The following is a 15,979-nucleotide window of genomic DNA, read 5'->3' on the forward strand; positions in this document are numbered from 1 at the left end:
TGGAGTTTTTGGTAAGTTAGCATTTTCTATATATTGCCTTATTTTTTGCTGAGTAATTTCTTCTATATCATAAAGTGTTTCATAAAACTATTTATTTATTTTATTGCATCATTTTGGCATTATAAATCGCCTCTCACATCTTGCAGTTTGTTTATCTGTTTTTTCTCTTTTTTTCAATTTATAGACTAACCATCTACCTGGCTTATTAGCATTTTCAAAAAAAGTTTTGTTTTGCTTTTTTAATTTGTTGGACCATTTCTTCAGCTTCTAATTTAACTTCTATAAAGGTTGGAGCAGCATGCCAAATTTCACAAGTAATCATTGTCTATGTCCACCATAATTCTGGGATTAAGCTGAATCGAAATAAGGGAAGAGTCTGAAAGAAGAGTTTCATCAATATATCATTAAGATACTGTCCTTCATGTGCAAACTAAACTGCAGTGATTTTTAATGTGGGTTACACATCTGAGAAAGAAAAAAAAAGAACTGACAGAGGAATTTAATTCAGCAGATCATTGACTGGTTTGGACACTAAATCCTCACTATCCACTTTCTAAATCCAAAGCTAGGTGGCCCTAGCAAATTCTGTAATGAATGCTGAATTTGAAAAGCTGCCACTAACATCTCCAAATTCCATAGGCCTACAATTGCCATCTTTGCCACATCAAGCCCTGGCTCCACATTTGCTCACAGTTGGTAACATTTTAAAGTTATAAACCAGTACATCAAACAAGTGAACTTTAAGAAACATGGAGTATTTGGGGGAATCAAGAGTTTGTTGACCGATCTACAGGGAATCTGATCTTTGCTGGAATTATTCACCTTTTTGTAGAGATAGGGGCCAGGTAGAGGTCGTGAGCAGCAAACTGCCCCTCCAAAGCCTGTGTGCCTCTTCTCTCTACATTATCTCATCCCTTCACATCACCATGGCAATGTGGGAAAATACCCCTGGCTGGTACAATGACCTAACCTGCCTGATATCAGCTAGCTTACACCAACAGGATGTTACAGCCAACTGCTCCCTGTTTTGGGCCTTTGGCTTTCTATCCTTAAGGATTGGTAAGGAGTTTAACCAATGAAATGCTATTGCTATGCTATAGCCATGTTAAACTTTTGCTGCTTGGAAAACTATATAAAAAGAATAAACGCTGCGAAGGCGGTCAGCCATATTTGCACCCTGCAATGACTGAGCACTGATTACTACACCTTTTTGCATGGGTTAAAAATTGTAGGAAAAACTAGCTCATGGGGCTTAGATGAACCAACCAGAGTATCACTCCTACCTGGTGAGGGTCACCCATGTTTATTTCTTTGACCTCCAGCTGAAGCACCTGTGTTGTTTATGCCCAAAGGGAAGAGAATCTTGAATCAAAGAAGCTTCCATTTTCTTTTCTGAAAGTTCCTCTGCTTTTTTTTTTTTTTGCTTTATATCTCACCTTTCATTCAGAAGCTCCAGGTAGTATCACTAGTGTTCCCTCATCTCATTTTTTTCCCCATTCAACCCTCAAAAAACCCAAAACTGTGATGCAGGTTAAGCTGACAAGGGTGACTGTTCCATGGTTTCTGTGGCTGACCATGGACTGGAATTTAGGTCTCTCTGCTTCTAAACCAATGCTGTAACCTGTAGACCACATTGATCCCATCACAGGTGCTTATATCGTAACCATATCTTAATTCTTTATCCCATGTTCCATCTGAGAAAAGGTATGGAAGAGGAAAAGAAGCTTAATTACAAGAAATTGAATGTGATGAAAAAAAGTTATGCATTTCTCAGTAGATTCTCCCATTGAAGGCATGTTTAAATCTTCCCAATTTTCTTTGATGTCTCCTACACAGGAAAGAAGATCAAATTGGATGAGTTACAGCCTTTGTTTTGCAGCTGCTTTCAGCACTAGATCTTTTGCATTATACAGGAGGCTACCTGGGAACTCTTATTGTTTTGTTTTGTTTTGTTTTTTCTTCACTCTATAAGGAATGACAGGGCAGGAAAGTATGACCAAGTGGCTTTTGCATTAGCATGGAACAGCTGTGTGCTCTTACTATTCCATAATTATAAAAGAAATAATGCAGGGAATTCAGTGTTGCATTTGTGGTCATAAAATCAGTATCTTTTCATAAAGAACCTCAGATCAACTTAATCCCAGGTAGAAATCCTAATATTATCCTGAATTCTTAGTTGCTGGATTGTTACATCACATCAAATTATAATGTGTACATCACATCAAATTATAATGTGGCTTATTTAAAATTTTATTTTAGCATATTGTGCTAACCTTGCCACTGTAACACATGGTTAACTGCCTGGCATGGTGTAAAATCCAGTCACCTATGGGTTATTCAATAAACTATGGTTGTGCTAAGACATGTCTTGTAAACTCAGATTTATGATATAATTAGGTTGAAGTACAGACACCATGAACCTTCAAACTTTCCAGTTCACAGTATGCAGTTGTCCTAGTATCTATACTGACATGCCAGAACTGCTCATGGATGAACAATCATTTCCTTTGATTCTACCATAATTTAAGCATTGTTATCTAGTTTGGGAAAAGCCCATATGGTTTCCCTGAAATATATGCTGTGATTTAAACTGAAACACTGGTTTTATCACAATACTTTATTCAACAACATGGATAAATCTTAAATTTCAAAGTTCTAAAGCCAGACTTGTCAAATCCTAAGCTTCCAGGTATGTGTTTGATGGAAATCATCTTGAATCTTTTAAATACTACTACAAACACTTGTCACTCAAAATTCCCTTTAATATTTAATTTATTAAGTTCTTTGGGTGCTACATTTTGAATTTACAGATGACATAGCAAACACACACTCTACCATGCACAATCCACACACACACAGGATCTTGTTGCCTTTCCTTAGAAATAGATTAAATTGTCAGAAGGACTCTACACAAAGGAAGCCATTACTCAACATGAAACTTGTATTTAATTAAATGCTTTGCAAAGATACATGAATAAAGCTATGCGTATGGCTTTTCTTTTGTGGGTGTGGGTGTATGTGTTTATTTAGAAAAACAAACAAACAAGAAACAGGAGAACATAGGTCTTCAACAAAGAAGCCAACTGAAGAACTAGTCTTGTTGCCACATGCTCCATGGAAAGAAAAATACGGTGATGAACACCCCGTTCTGTAGATCATAAAACCATAAGAGGAAAAACGCAATGTATAAGAATTTTTCCCAGACACCAAAAATATAGTATTTAAATTCTATTAAAAAAAAGAAAAGGTTGATGACAATAAATTTATTTTGCAGGATTGTACAGAAACCATTTTAGCACCATTCCCTTTTTCATAAAGAAAACATTTTAATAATTATTATTACTTCATTATTACTGTATATTGCCCTGTGTATCTCCATTCTTGGAATTATAACAGAAGCATAGCACCTTGTTGTATCTAGAATTAACACTAGATTATTAAATGCATCCCAGCTTCTAGAGATGAGGTAGCTCATGCTAAGAAATGATGGACCATTGGTTTGTCCTAATAAATCAAGACATGCAATGTCACAATTTCTGATGATGCATGACCAGTTATTGAATGAAACATTTCTCTTAACCACAGTAAAACTCTAATATTTATGTTAATACCTGATTTGGGATTAATACATGGGAATAAATGACACACACATAAAAGTGGACAATACACTTGAAGAAGTTGTAGCAGCCTTCCATAATATCTGTGTTGTGTCCACTCCAACTATCAGAATTCTTAATAATGACCCTGCTGACTTGGGAATTCTCGGAGTGGAAACAAACTTACTTAGAAGATGCTCAGATAGAGAAAGGCTACATTACGGGAATTCTGATGTTACCTGAAGTCATTTAGAAATTTCAGCTTTGACCACATGCAAAATGTAATAATCTACAGTTTATTACTTTCAAGGAATAATTGTTCACTAGAAGTTTGCTGCTCATTAAGTCAACAACTAATCCTCTCATCAAACAAAATCTTTAAGTGTTGATTCTGAAACTTATTTTGGAAAATAATTTGGGGGAATTATAAATATATTGAGTGAGATAACATACTCTTGAGCTCTGGGAACCTTACAATTAAAACATTAAAAACATAAACATTATCTTCTTCAATTTTTCCCAACCTATTGTCCAGATGTTTAGTTTCCCTGCTGATTGCTGAATTAAAGGATTTAACATCCAACACACCTGGAGTGCATCATGTTGAGGAAGACTGATTCATTTTCATCATCTGCTATGACTGATTGCAGAAACACATTTTTAGGGAGTGGCTTCAATTATATGAATAATGATCTTCCTCAAGAATGTAGAATGTAGTCTTCTAGTATCTACTGCCTGGCAAACTTATACCTACTTATCCAGGAACAAAGTCCACTGAACTCAGTGGGAGTTGCTTCTAAATAGACAGTACAAGATCATTTTGTTGTTGTTGCAATCTATGGATTTTTGACACCATTTTCATTTCCAAGTTCCCAATAATCTATCTGAAGCTGACCCTTGGATCCTTCTCACCATTTCTGGTCTTGAAACCATGAGCTACTTCTGAACCAGTCTCTGGTCTATCTGATCAGGCAGCAAAATATGATATTCAAACAATGCCCCAACACTTTTGAATTTCATGTGGTCTGCATTTCTCCATATTATAATGGTTTCTTGGGAAAGGGCTATGCAGTGTCCCTCTGTTGTATTTTAAAGTAAGATAATAACATTTTGTTAAGATGTCACAGTAGCTGAACCTCGATTGGAAAATACTGGATGAGTTCAGAACTGGGGTGATGCCACCAAAGGGAAGCCACTCTTCAAAACATCTGTATATCAAAAGGGAAATTGTTTCAACTGTGATTTGAAATTCACAACTGCTGAGCTGGAAATAAAGTGGTTCAGTTGACAAACAGAATAATATGGGTTCATACAGATGCCACAACATTTTAAACACAGGGCCAGGACTGACCGTGGAGGTACCCTATGGTGCTGCATTGATGGACTGGTAATTTTGACATGGTGAACGTCTGAATCTTTTACTTATTTCCTACTGCTGTTCACCATATTTCTATTATATGAATTGCTCTTTTTAATGATGAGCAGAACCTCCAAAAATCAGGATTACCTTTTCTAATTAAGAAACAAAGATTAGTTTTGAATTGTTTTAGATACATGTGTGGTCACTTGTCATTTTAAAATAGGATTTACTTCATTAAAATATTGACTTAGGCAGTGAGACTGAAGATTTGTAAGTAAAATAAATACACTAAAGAAGGCCAGGGAGTTAGAAAGAACTATTATATACAATGCTGACTGCAATATCAGCCGTAACTTCAAGAGTCTCAGGATTAACTTCACTCAGTCTAAGTTCTTGCGTTCTGTTGCTGCTGCTGTCATCCCCAATGCTTTTGAAAAGATAAACCCATTTATTTATTTACTTAAGTATTTACTTATTTGCTTCTTTACTTTTTTACACAAAACAAACTCGTCCAATCTCTATTCCAAATTCTTGGTCTGTGCCTCCAACATCTACTGGGGCAATATCAATGATAGGTAACCGTGCCACATTCTGTGTTTTGTATTCAAAGACTGTACTGCCCACATTCCCATTGTGTTTCTGGAAGAACAAATCAAAAGAGAAAAAGAAAAACAAGATTATCAGTTGGATTCTTTGAATATCGAGAAGAAAACCACAGCAAGCTAATTATTACATTCTATACAAGATCTCATTAATAAACATCATTCTAGTTCAGATCCTTTGTATATACAGTGATTTGGTAGGTGCAACCCTGCTTTTACTTTGGTTAATAGGTAGATAACTATCAGTTAGTTGATTCTGTACAATAGAATAGTACTACAATCCTTTCTCTGGATACCACAACAATAAATCAAGATGTTTCCTCTCACTTTTGGCCCTGATACCCAGCATCTACATAGGACCTTTCTACTTACTCAAGCAGCAAATTATAAAGAGAAATCAGCTCTGGAACCACCATTCTTTTCCAGCCACTTCTATTGCTATACATTAATTTGGAATTCAGAGCTGTGATAATTTTTTTCCTCATGAGAAACAATTGAATAGCCACATGCAAGCACACACACACTCCAAATATTCAGTTTATGCCCCAACATTAATTCGTTGCTAAAAAGACTTACAGAGCAGGTGTCAGAAATGACAGTGTATCTAAAACGGTTATTTCCCTCAGCTCGGATATCATGGTCATTGGCTCCCTTCAGCACCACAGCCTTCTTTAGGTTTTTAGTTTGGTCATCCATGTAACCTATACTGTTTTTGCAATGATAGGTGATATTCTGAGAGGCCTCTTTGGAAAGTAAGCGCAGGAAAGTCATTTGTGTGATCACTGTGTTGGGTGATTGATTATCGCCATAAACGAACTACAAATGAAGAAAGAAGGAGGCATTATTATTTTTTTTTACAATTTCTTCTTCAGATAGGCTGGCACTTCAACCTTGTCAGATATTCCTGCATCTTCCTTTAATAGCTTGTTGTAGATTTGGACAGGCTCAACTATAGAAACAAATGACCCAATATGAGTTTTAGAAAGAAGGCAATGTGTTTTCCCTTCCTTGTTGCCTTATCAGGGAAAGTAAAAATCTTTATATTTATAGTAGGGCTATGCAAAGTTCTTCCCATATTGGGAACTATCTATTCTCTCTAAACCCGAAGCAATGGATCAGATTCAGTTGCCTAGAGGGTCCCTTCCATTATATCAGGAGTAGGGAACCTTGACTCTTTTATGACTTGTGGACTTCAATACCCAGAATTCCTGAACCAGCCATGCTGGTTCCCTACCCCTGCACTATACAATGCTCTATGTCAGTAAATTAGTTTCTTGCCTTTTTAGTCCAGTGCTCCAGGAACCAGAATATTGAAATCTCCTTAGATATTAAAATTACATGTGTTTTAACTGACTAGTTAAATTAAATAAACCAAAACTAAAGCTGAAGAAAACTCATTCTAGTCCAGTGTACAGTGTTTTCATTAATTAATGCATTAAGATGAAGAGCAGTAAACAAATAATTGAAGAGATAATATAAATATTATAACTAAACAAATTAATAACTAAAGGCTTGACTAGACTACCAGGTTGATTTGTCACCAGTTGAGACAAACAACAACTTTAGAGGGCAAGAATGGATATGTTGCCCAATGCTCACTCCCACACACACTGGGAAGCCCCCCCCCCAATTGTTCTGTTCTCTTTTCAAATAGTCCTGTCTGGTTTGCTGACTGAGCTTTGCTTTCCTCTACACCAGTGTTCCACAATGCTGGCAACTTGAAGATGTGTGGACTTCACTTTTTGAACTCTTCATATCTTCAAGTGACCAACATTGAGAAACACGGTTCTAAGACAACCTCTGTATTTTGATTGACTTTCATTTCATTTTCTCTGTTATTCCTAAATCAAGTCCATGGCAGCTTCTGTTACAGCAATCTATCTTTCCTAGCATGGTAGCTATAACAACTGCCTAACAGACAAACAAACCCAGTTTGAAGTGCAGAAGGAATTAGATGGGTTTTATTTTTTTGTTTTTTGTAATTACTATTTTTTTCCTCTAAATCTCTGTACTCTTCTATTGTGCTTTTTTTTAACTAAAAAGAAATCACATTCTCACCAGGGTTCATACAATTTATAACCACTATGCTGATGAAAAGATCTCTTCTAACAGCCAAAGATTGTGTGAAGAAAAAGGTAGGAAAATGCAAGTAGGATTTTTTTTATTTTAAAGCTGCTAATTATACCTCCAAAAATATGCGTGTTTTAATGCTTTTAACTTTATAGATATAGATATATTTTAAAGCTATTTGTGTCTTGATGTACACATACTGTATGTATGTATTTTGATGCTTTTAATTTTGTACACATGAATTTAATTTAAATATGTGTATTTCTGTATGTACCCCAATTATTTATTTAATTACTGAAGTGAATTATAAGGAAATATTTAATTCCCTTTCGATTTAAAGGTATGAAGCATCCATTATGGGTATCTTTCCAACTGAAATGTCACCAAAATTAAGTCTGTTGTAGCAGAGGCAGAATGTAATTGAGAGAACCTGCCAGCGTATATCTCAACATAATTATTGGCTCAATCATTGGATAATAATATATATACCTGGGAAACAGCATATTAAAAATATATAAATAGGAAAGCTGCAGTAAAAATTAATATATGGCAAAATTGAAAACATAGATGCATGCACATACTGTACATGTATATAAAAGAAACCGCACGGTAAGTTTTATGGTAATGGGAAATGCATATGACAGCAATTGCTGAAACGTGGGTGGGATAGAATTAGCAAAAACATGGCTGCATGTTGTAATAAGGAAGTCCAGGATTAGACTAAGCTGCATATGTTTATTCCAAAATAATAACTGAAATAAATACCAAGAAAATTCAAATTAGTTACCTGTGAACCTCTGTTCATATCAAGTCCATACCATATTGGTTTTAGATCAGATGATCTACTTGTCCACCACGTCTTACGTGGAATAATAGCTGGATTTGCAGCTATACATGATTCTCCTGTTTCCATGTTGCAGAATGCTTTGATTGCATCTTCTACACAGCCCTGATTAGGGTCAATCCAGTATTCTCCTGTGAAAGCAAAACAAGAAATCTTAAAAGTATAACAAGCCAATTTTTGCTTCTCTGTATTACAGTCCAATTTCAATTAAGGACAAAGCATAACTTCAATGTACTTTCCTTCCTATTCAAGTTTAAAACTGCAATCATGTGCACATCTAATAATAAATAAACATGCATATGCTCAAGCAATGTATTTGAATTTGATATCAATTGTTCAAGGATCAAGGGCTGTGATGATGTAGCAAAAAGGTAAAAGAGGAGGTATTGGAAGAGTACTTGATAGTCTGCAGAAAATTGGTGTCCCAAAATAGCTAAACTAATATTCAAATTCTTAATTTTTGTTGTCCAATATTTCAAACTTGGGCTAATTTAAACTGCATTTGTAACATTACAGCCTTTTCAGTTCCTGACAGTTCCTGACAGTTAGAACCTCCAGAAGCGGTGAATGCTCCAACACTGGAAGTTTTTAAGAAGAGACTGGATAGCCATTTGTCCGAAATGGTATAGGGTTTCCTGCCTGAGCAGGGGGTTGGACTAGATGACCTCCAAGATCCCTTCCAACTTTATTATTATTATAATTATAATTATGTCTGTATCAACCCTAATATTATCTTTCTTTATTCATAATTAAATAATTTCCCTTACATTTAAGACTTGGGCAAGTAAGACTAGAATTGACTTAATTAACTGACAAATCCATCATTTTTGGCCTATTTTTCTTAATTTGTGCTGATAACTCTTACAACAATTCTTTTCCTTGGAAACATTTATTACATATCAAATAATATTAGTGCATATTTGGACAATCTGAATAAGATTTCTTATATATTTCATCTTTTATGACTGCCTCCTTTATAGTACTTATGTTCTGGCTATCTTGTATCAGGCTCATTAAATTTTAATTCCTTTACTCTGGTGAGGATAAAATAAAAATACAAAGGGAAGACAAAGAGGATGTGAAAATAAGACCAACCTATGAATGGAGGGGATCTAATCATGTAATCCAATCCTCCGCTCAATGTTGGAATCTACAACTGCACATTCCTGACAGATGGTTACCCAGCCTCTGTTTAAACAAGTCCAGCAACTTAAGGCAGCCTATTCCATTATTCAACAATAAGGAACTATTACTATTAGATATATTTTGTTGATCGTGTCCGACTGAAATCTTTTCTTATAACTTAAATTTACTTGCATTTATTGCTTTTTATCACCTGGAACAATTTGGACAATTCTAGTCTGTCTTCTGTATGACACCTCTTCAGATACTAGAATAGAGCTGTCACGGACTTCTGGTTTTGTGCAGTAGCACGGCAGCCAAGGGATCATAGGGCTCTGCTCCCTACAGCTGATTTCTGCCTGCCAGGGGACTCTAAATGGGCCTGAAGTTGCCCCGTAGAGGCAACACAGAAGGGAAGAAGTCCCGTTGATTGCAGAGAGATGGCAGTTGATCCGATCGGTTTGGGAAAAGCCCTCCAGAAACCGGAAGGAGAAGAGACTAGCTCAACTTCCAAGTCTAGCCCAAGCTACAAGAAACCGAAGTCCAAAAGTATTACTCCAAGCTGACTGTAAACAACGTGTTTAGAACTGGGTAAGAACAGCAATTTTATCTCTTCTATTTGGAAATTGATTTCCTGGGGAAAAAAACCCAAGAAGCAAAAAGCCTCCAAAAGTGAGAAGGAGGGGGACTTTTGCCCCACCCTCCTGCAGACGGAAGTGGCAAATTTAACCTTTCAGGGGGAATAGAAATATATTGAAATAAAAAGAATATAAATCTTAATTTGGATAAGTTTGAAATCGGTGGAATCTGTTAAGATTTTCCTTTTATATCATCAAAACAGAATAAGTGTTTATTACTGAAAGAACTGAGGCTGACATCTAGTGGTGGATGAAAATATTACAACAGCTGCTCAACTACAGAGACTGGCAATATCTTAATAACAAAGAACAGCTGTGATTTAAAAAAAGGAAACATCTTGGGCTTTCTATAAAGTGAGAATTATAAACTCTAAAAAAAAAGAATTGACCTTTCTGGATTACAAATACTAACTCAACTGTGACTCTAAAGCCATCTGCAGAGAAAGGAAAACCCTGATTTTTGGCTATTATAGAAAACCAGAGATCTGTAGAAAGAATATACCAAGAAAAAACAAATACTTTCCAGAAGAGATCTGTGCTATGTTGCATGTAATCCAAACAACAATAATCTCAAACCACAAATTAAACATAACCTTGAAAACATAAATAAACACATCTCCAATTTAACTTTGTTGTTAGTTGCGAAGTCATGTCCGACCCATCGCAACCCCATGGACAACGTTCCTTCAGGCCTTCCTGTCCTCCACCATCTTCTGGAGTCCATTTAAGCTCATACCTCTGCTTCAGTGACTCCATCCAGCCACCTCATTCTCTGTCATCCCCTTCCTCTATTGCCCTCAATCTTTCCCAGAATTTAACTTTACAACATAAAAATTCTCAGAAAATAAAAATAGAGAGTGAGCAGAGAAAACAGACAACTGATTACAAGACTGAGGAGAGAGATATCAAGATGGAATTTAACAGTACTAGGAAATACGACTTAACCCAGATGGAAAAAAATCTACAGGGAACTCTGGACATAGAAAAGACAAACTATACTTTAAAATTACAAAATAAGTTTGAGGACAAGAAAAAAGATTTGATAGAATGGATTTTGCCAGGAGAACAACGAGATCTTGAGAGAGAAAAAATAATAAATAAAATCAAGAAAGACAAAAAGGAAAAGATTTTCAATGAATACAAAGGGGCAAAACCTTCCTATAAAAACATCTTACCTGTTTTGCCCTTTGTACCTGCAATAACATTTATAAGTTTATGGAAAGACTCTTTGATTCTTCAAAGCATATTGAACAAGAAAGATGTTGGGCAAAAAAAAAAAAGGCTAAAGTGAGAATCAAGAAATTAGATGATGGGAATTATAAGAGGGAGTATTTAAAAATTAAACATTTGTTTGAATATGGTTAAAGAAATAGAAAGATTTTGAATATAAATGAAGATTAATTTAAGAGGGATGAGCCCCTAAAGCAATATAGTATGCCTTCTTTCTTTTTTCTTTTGTGTTTGTTTGTTTTTGTTTTGTTTTTTTTTGACATGAGAAATATAAAAATGTTGGGATGGTTTATATAAAAGAAATGTTTTCTCTGTTTTGCTTTTTTTTTCTTTTTGCTCTTATTTTCTTTTAAGATATGAGAAATGTAAAAATGTGATGGCTTGTATGAGAAAAAAGATTTAAATACTTAAGTGTAACTAATTGTGAGAAAATCTTAACCAGTAAGAATGTTTTGAATACTGTGGGGGAAACAAATTTAAATAAGAATGTAAACAGGATTTATGATGAGGCAATCAAGATGATCAATGAAAAGAAGCTTCATACTGATGTGGTTATTATTTGGAGAAACATGAGAAAAATGTTTATATTTAATTGTCATTTAAATAAGAACTACTAATTTAAGGTTGGCTAAAGAGTATATTATTGGAAGAAGAGGAAATCAAGTAAAGTTATTATATTGACTATAGAATTATAGAAATTAATTGGTATTGTTTTTTAAACACTAACCCAAACAACACAATGTTTAGCAGATATTAAGGCATATGTTAAAAATCAATAAAACATATTTTAAAAAGAGAGAGAAAGAGAGAGCTGTCACATTCCCCTCAATCTTCTCTTTTCTGGCTAACAATTCTTCCAACTATTCCTCATAATGTAGTCCTTCTAGGCCCTGGTTATATTTGCCTTCCAGAAATATGTATAACACATTTGAAGACTGTTTGTTTAAAATAAAAACAAAGAAAAATACACCTACCACTCTTTTTGGATGGATGACATGATCTTAAATCATCACAAGTACGGGCTGGGTGCTTCTTAGATCCATCAGGGCTGCGCATTGTTTCGATCTGGCTACTCAATGACTTCAGTGTGGCATGGACTCCTGGATCTGTTTTATTGCTGTCATCTGGAGCAGCTTCATCTTCAGTGAACTCTGGTAGTGGGTCTGGTAGACCATCATCATAATGTCCCATAATGTCACCAATTGCAGCAGTAAGATGTCCGGGGGGACCTGGTGGGCCTGGAGGACCGGGATCACCAGGAGGACCCTACACACAAAAAGCAGTAATATAGGATTGTAATATCTGGGACACAAAATTACAAGAACTGGATAGTAGTTCCAATCATTACAACTAGAGTTACTGGTTAACATAGGCAGCTATACAAGATAGATAGATAGATAGATAGATAGATAGATAGATAGATAGATAGATAGATAGATAGATAGACAGACAGACAGACAGACAGACAGACAGACAGACAGACAGACAGATGGTTAGCTGAAGGAATGTGTCCCTTTAGCTACCCAATTTGCAACAATAAATTCAGTGGCAAAGGAATACATTGTTTCAGTAATAGAATATTGTAGTTCGAATTGATTAATACCTGTACATAGATTAAGAATGATTATTTGGAACACCATTCCCCAATAAGATTGTAAGTAATTGATACAGCCAAGGCTTAAACTCATTGAACTAACACTTTTATGTATTTTTTCTTCTAGAATAAGCAGAGTCACCCTTTTTCCCCTTATTTTTTATTCTTGAACAGTGGCAATAGTGAAACATTTTTGTAGTATAGGTAGTCCTCGATTTACGACCACAATGGAGCCCAAAATTTATGTTGCTAAGTGAGACATTTGTTAAGTGAGTTTTGCCCCATTTTATGAATTTTCTTACTGTATTTGTTAAGTGAATCACTGCAGTTTTTAAGTGAGTAACATGGTTGTTAAGTAAAGCTGGCTTACCACATTGACTTTGCTTGTCAGAAGGTCACCAAAGGGGATCACATGACCCCAGGACACCATAACTATGATAAATATGAACCAGTTACCAAGAGTCTGAATTTTGATCATGTGACCATGGGGATGCAACATTAGTGTGAAAAATGGTCATAAGTTACTTTTTTCAGTGTTGTAACTCCGAATGGTCACTAAATGAACTGTTGTAAGTCGAGGACCACCTGTACTGTCATGAAAACCACATAAATGTCCATATGAAATCATCAAGCATCAAACATAATTTGAAGTAGAGTTTACTCTTTTATTTTAAGTTTAGAGGATCTAATCTTGATAGGATAGGAGGCACAGAAGAGCTTTTTGGTCCTTTATTGGCTGATGTGATTTGGATCTAGATTTTTTCTATTACCCTTGTCATCATTTAAAAGTGATCCATTAAGCAAGCAAATTGGTGGTGCAAATGACAAGGACAAAAAAGCTGATCTGGGTTGCTTCCTAAAACAAGGCACAAATGGTCAGATGCGTGCCTCAATCCAGATTAGGTGCCCTGCATTTATAAAGAAGATGTGGTTTCTTCCAAAATGGCGTGCAGTTTGACTCATACAAGCTTATAGGTTATTCAATGGAAATAACTGTTCCTCTCTCTGACTGAACCAATTCCCCATTATTTACCTCAGGTCCTGCTTCTCCTAAAGTTCCTCTTACACCAGGAGGCCCAACTGGTCCATGTGGCCCAGGATTTCCTTCTTTACCTAAAGGTCCAACTGGACCTGGGGGACCCTATATTAAAAGCAAAAGTTCATATTTATCATGTCAATAAGGACACATAAATAATTTCCTTCCTTTTCAACTAAATGATACCTCTGGCCTTTCTCAACTTTCCACAAGATAACTGCAAATTGGCTCTGCTAATGCTCACAATGCATGAATGAATCAAAAGCTCCAACTGCATATTATTTACTAGTTATTATTTAATCTCAGTAACCAATTGCTGAGTCTGATTGTTTTTCTTCTTCTCCCTCCCCTCCATTTCCCTTCAATATTGTACCTTTTTTGATAACTGTATATAAATTGCTCTTGACATTTTTGGGGAAGATGATAAAAAGAGACATGGGATAAAAATGCGAACTCAGTGGTTCTCAACCTGTGGGTCGGGACCCCATTTGGGGTCGAACGACCATTTCATGGGGTTCGCCAAACAACGCAGTCCGCCATTTTTCTCCCTTTTCCTTAGCTGTGCTACTCCCTTTTATTCTATTGGTTTTTGAAAGCCAATAGAATAGACTCTCTTGAATAGAGTTTAATTTTATTGGCTTTCAAAAGCCAATAGGAATTGTCCAGGCTGTCTCTGCCCTGCTGAGCCCGCCAAAAGTCCCATTCTGCGAACGGTGCTTCACCAGTTGAGTAGTCCTCGACTTACGACCGGTTGAGTAGTCCTCGACTTACAACCGGGTGGGGGTCGCAGCATTAAAAAGGTTGAGAACCACTGTGCTAACTGAATGATGCTAAAATGCTAATTTGGTGGGGAGCCACAAAAATGAATGAGGTAACACATGTTACTGATTAAGAATGAAAAGAATAAGAATAGGCTTTCTTACAGGTCTTTGTTAGTTGAATCCAGAGGCATCCTTTGTGGCATCTGAGTCTGCTAACTTCATTTCTTTTAGATATTGTCTCCCAGAGGAGGCAGTTCTAATTGACCAGCTGAAATGCTTAGATAGCAAAAGTATTCTTCTCTTTTTCAATTCTTCTCATAGGCTGAGAACCTATGAGACCATTTCAGCCATATTGTCTCAGTTTTTTTTTTAATGATGAGACTGAATAAATACCAAATAAGCAGGCCTAGAGCCCTACTCCCCTTGTTTAAGTTATTTTAAAAGAATTGCACTACAGTCTGTGACCATTACCTTCCCAAAGACTTCCTATTATAATTATCAGGTGTTTCTTGTGGGCACTCCACAGAGCTCCTAGAAAAAAATGTGAATCGTGACATAAAATTGCTCCCAAGAAGCCATGGCAGGGAGAAGCTTCCTTGTTGCTGGGCTATTCAAACATTACAATAAAGTTGCCTTTCCCCTAGCGCAGAGGTGTTAAACTCGCCACGTCACATGATGTGTTGTGACGTATCGTGACTTTTTTCCCCTTGCCAGAGCTGGGATGGGTGTGGCTTCCATGTGAAGCATCTGGCCTGCGGGCCAGCAGTTTGACATTCCTGTCCTAAGGTAAAAGATGCAGGTGGGTAAGTTGGACTATGCTCAAACTGCCCTTTTTAACAGCTGCTTCCACTAACTATATTAAATCGCTGTGTTTAGCTTTATTTGGGGGGGAAGAGAGATTTGAAACTTGAAAACCTAGATACCACTAAACCCCTGTCCAGTTTTATGTTACTTTAATGTGGCAGAATCTGTTTTCTGAAATTTCCAATGACAATTTAGTAGAAATCTGGGAGGGGGTTGCTGTTTTTTCTTTTAATTTCCTCAGTTTAATCATTTATTTTGGTAAGCTCCAATGGAAACATACTGAGGTTTTCTTTACATATGCACACAACACACACACAGAGAG

General features: G+C 36.1%; 1 protein-coding gene across 2 annotated transcripts in view; it reads right to left on the reverse strand.

Annotated features, from left to right (window-relative positions):
• Positions 1 to 2,764: 2,764 nt before the first annotated feature.
• COL5A2 (collagen type V alpha 2 chain) overlaps positions 2,765 to 15,979 on the reverse strand; it is a 96,129-nt gene continuing 82,914 nt past the window's right edge. The window contains exons 49-54 of one of the 2 annotated variants that reach the window (XM_039363713.1): positions 14,090 to 14,197; positions 12,437 to 12,728; positions 8,416 to 8,603; positions 6,135 to 6,374; positions 5,445 to 5,595; positions 2,765 to 3,148 (exon numbers count right to left, since the gene is read on the reverse strand). In XM_039363713.1, the coding sequence (XP_039219647.1) occupies positions 5,449 to 5,595; positions 6,135 to 6,374; positions 8,416 to 8,603; positions 12,437 to 12,728; positions 14,090 to 14,197 (975 nt within the window). In that variant the 3' untranslated portion in view covers positions 2,765 to 3,148; positions 5,445 to 5,448. Of the gene's footprint in view, positions 3,149 to 5,428; positions 5,596 to 6,134; positions 6,375 to 8,415; positions 8,604 to 12,436; positions 12,729 to 14,089; positions 14,198 to 15,979 lie in introns of both variants that reach the window. The other variant, XM_039363712.1, reaches the window with a different exon arrangement.

Source organism: Crotalus tigris, unplaced genomic scaffold, assembly GCF_016545835.1.
Source record: "Crotalus tigris isolate CLP2741 ecotype Arizona unplaced genomic scaffold, ASM1654583v1 scf7180000019570.252052, whole genome shotgun sequence".
Classification (NCBI taxonomy): Eukaryota; Metazoa; Chordata; class Lepidosauria; order Squamata; family Viperidae; genus Crotalus; species Crotalus tigris.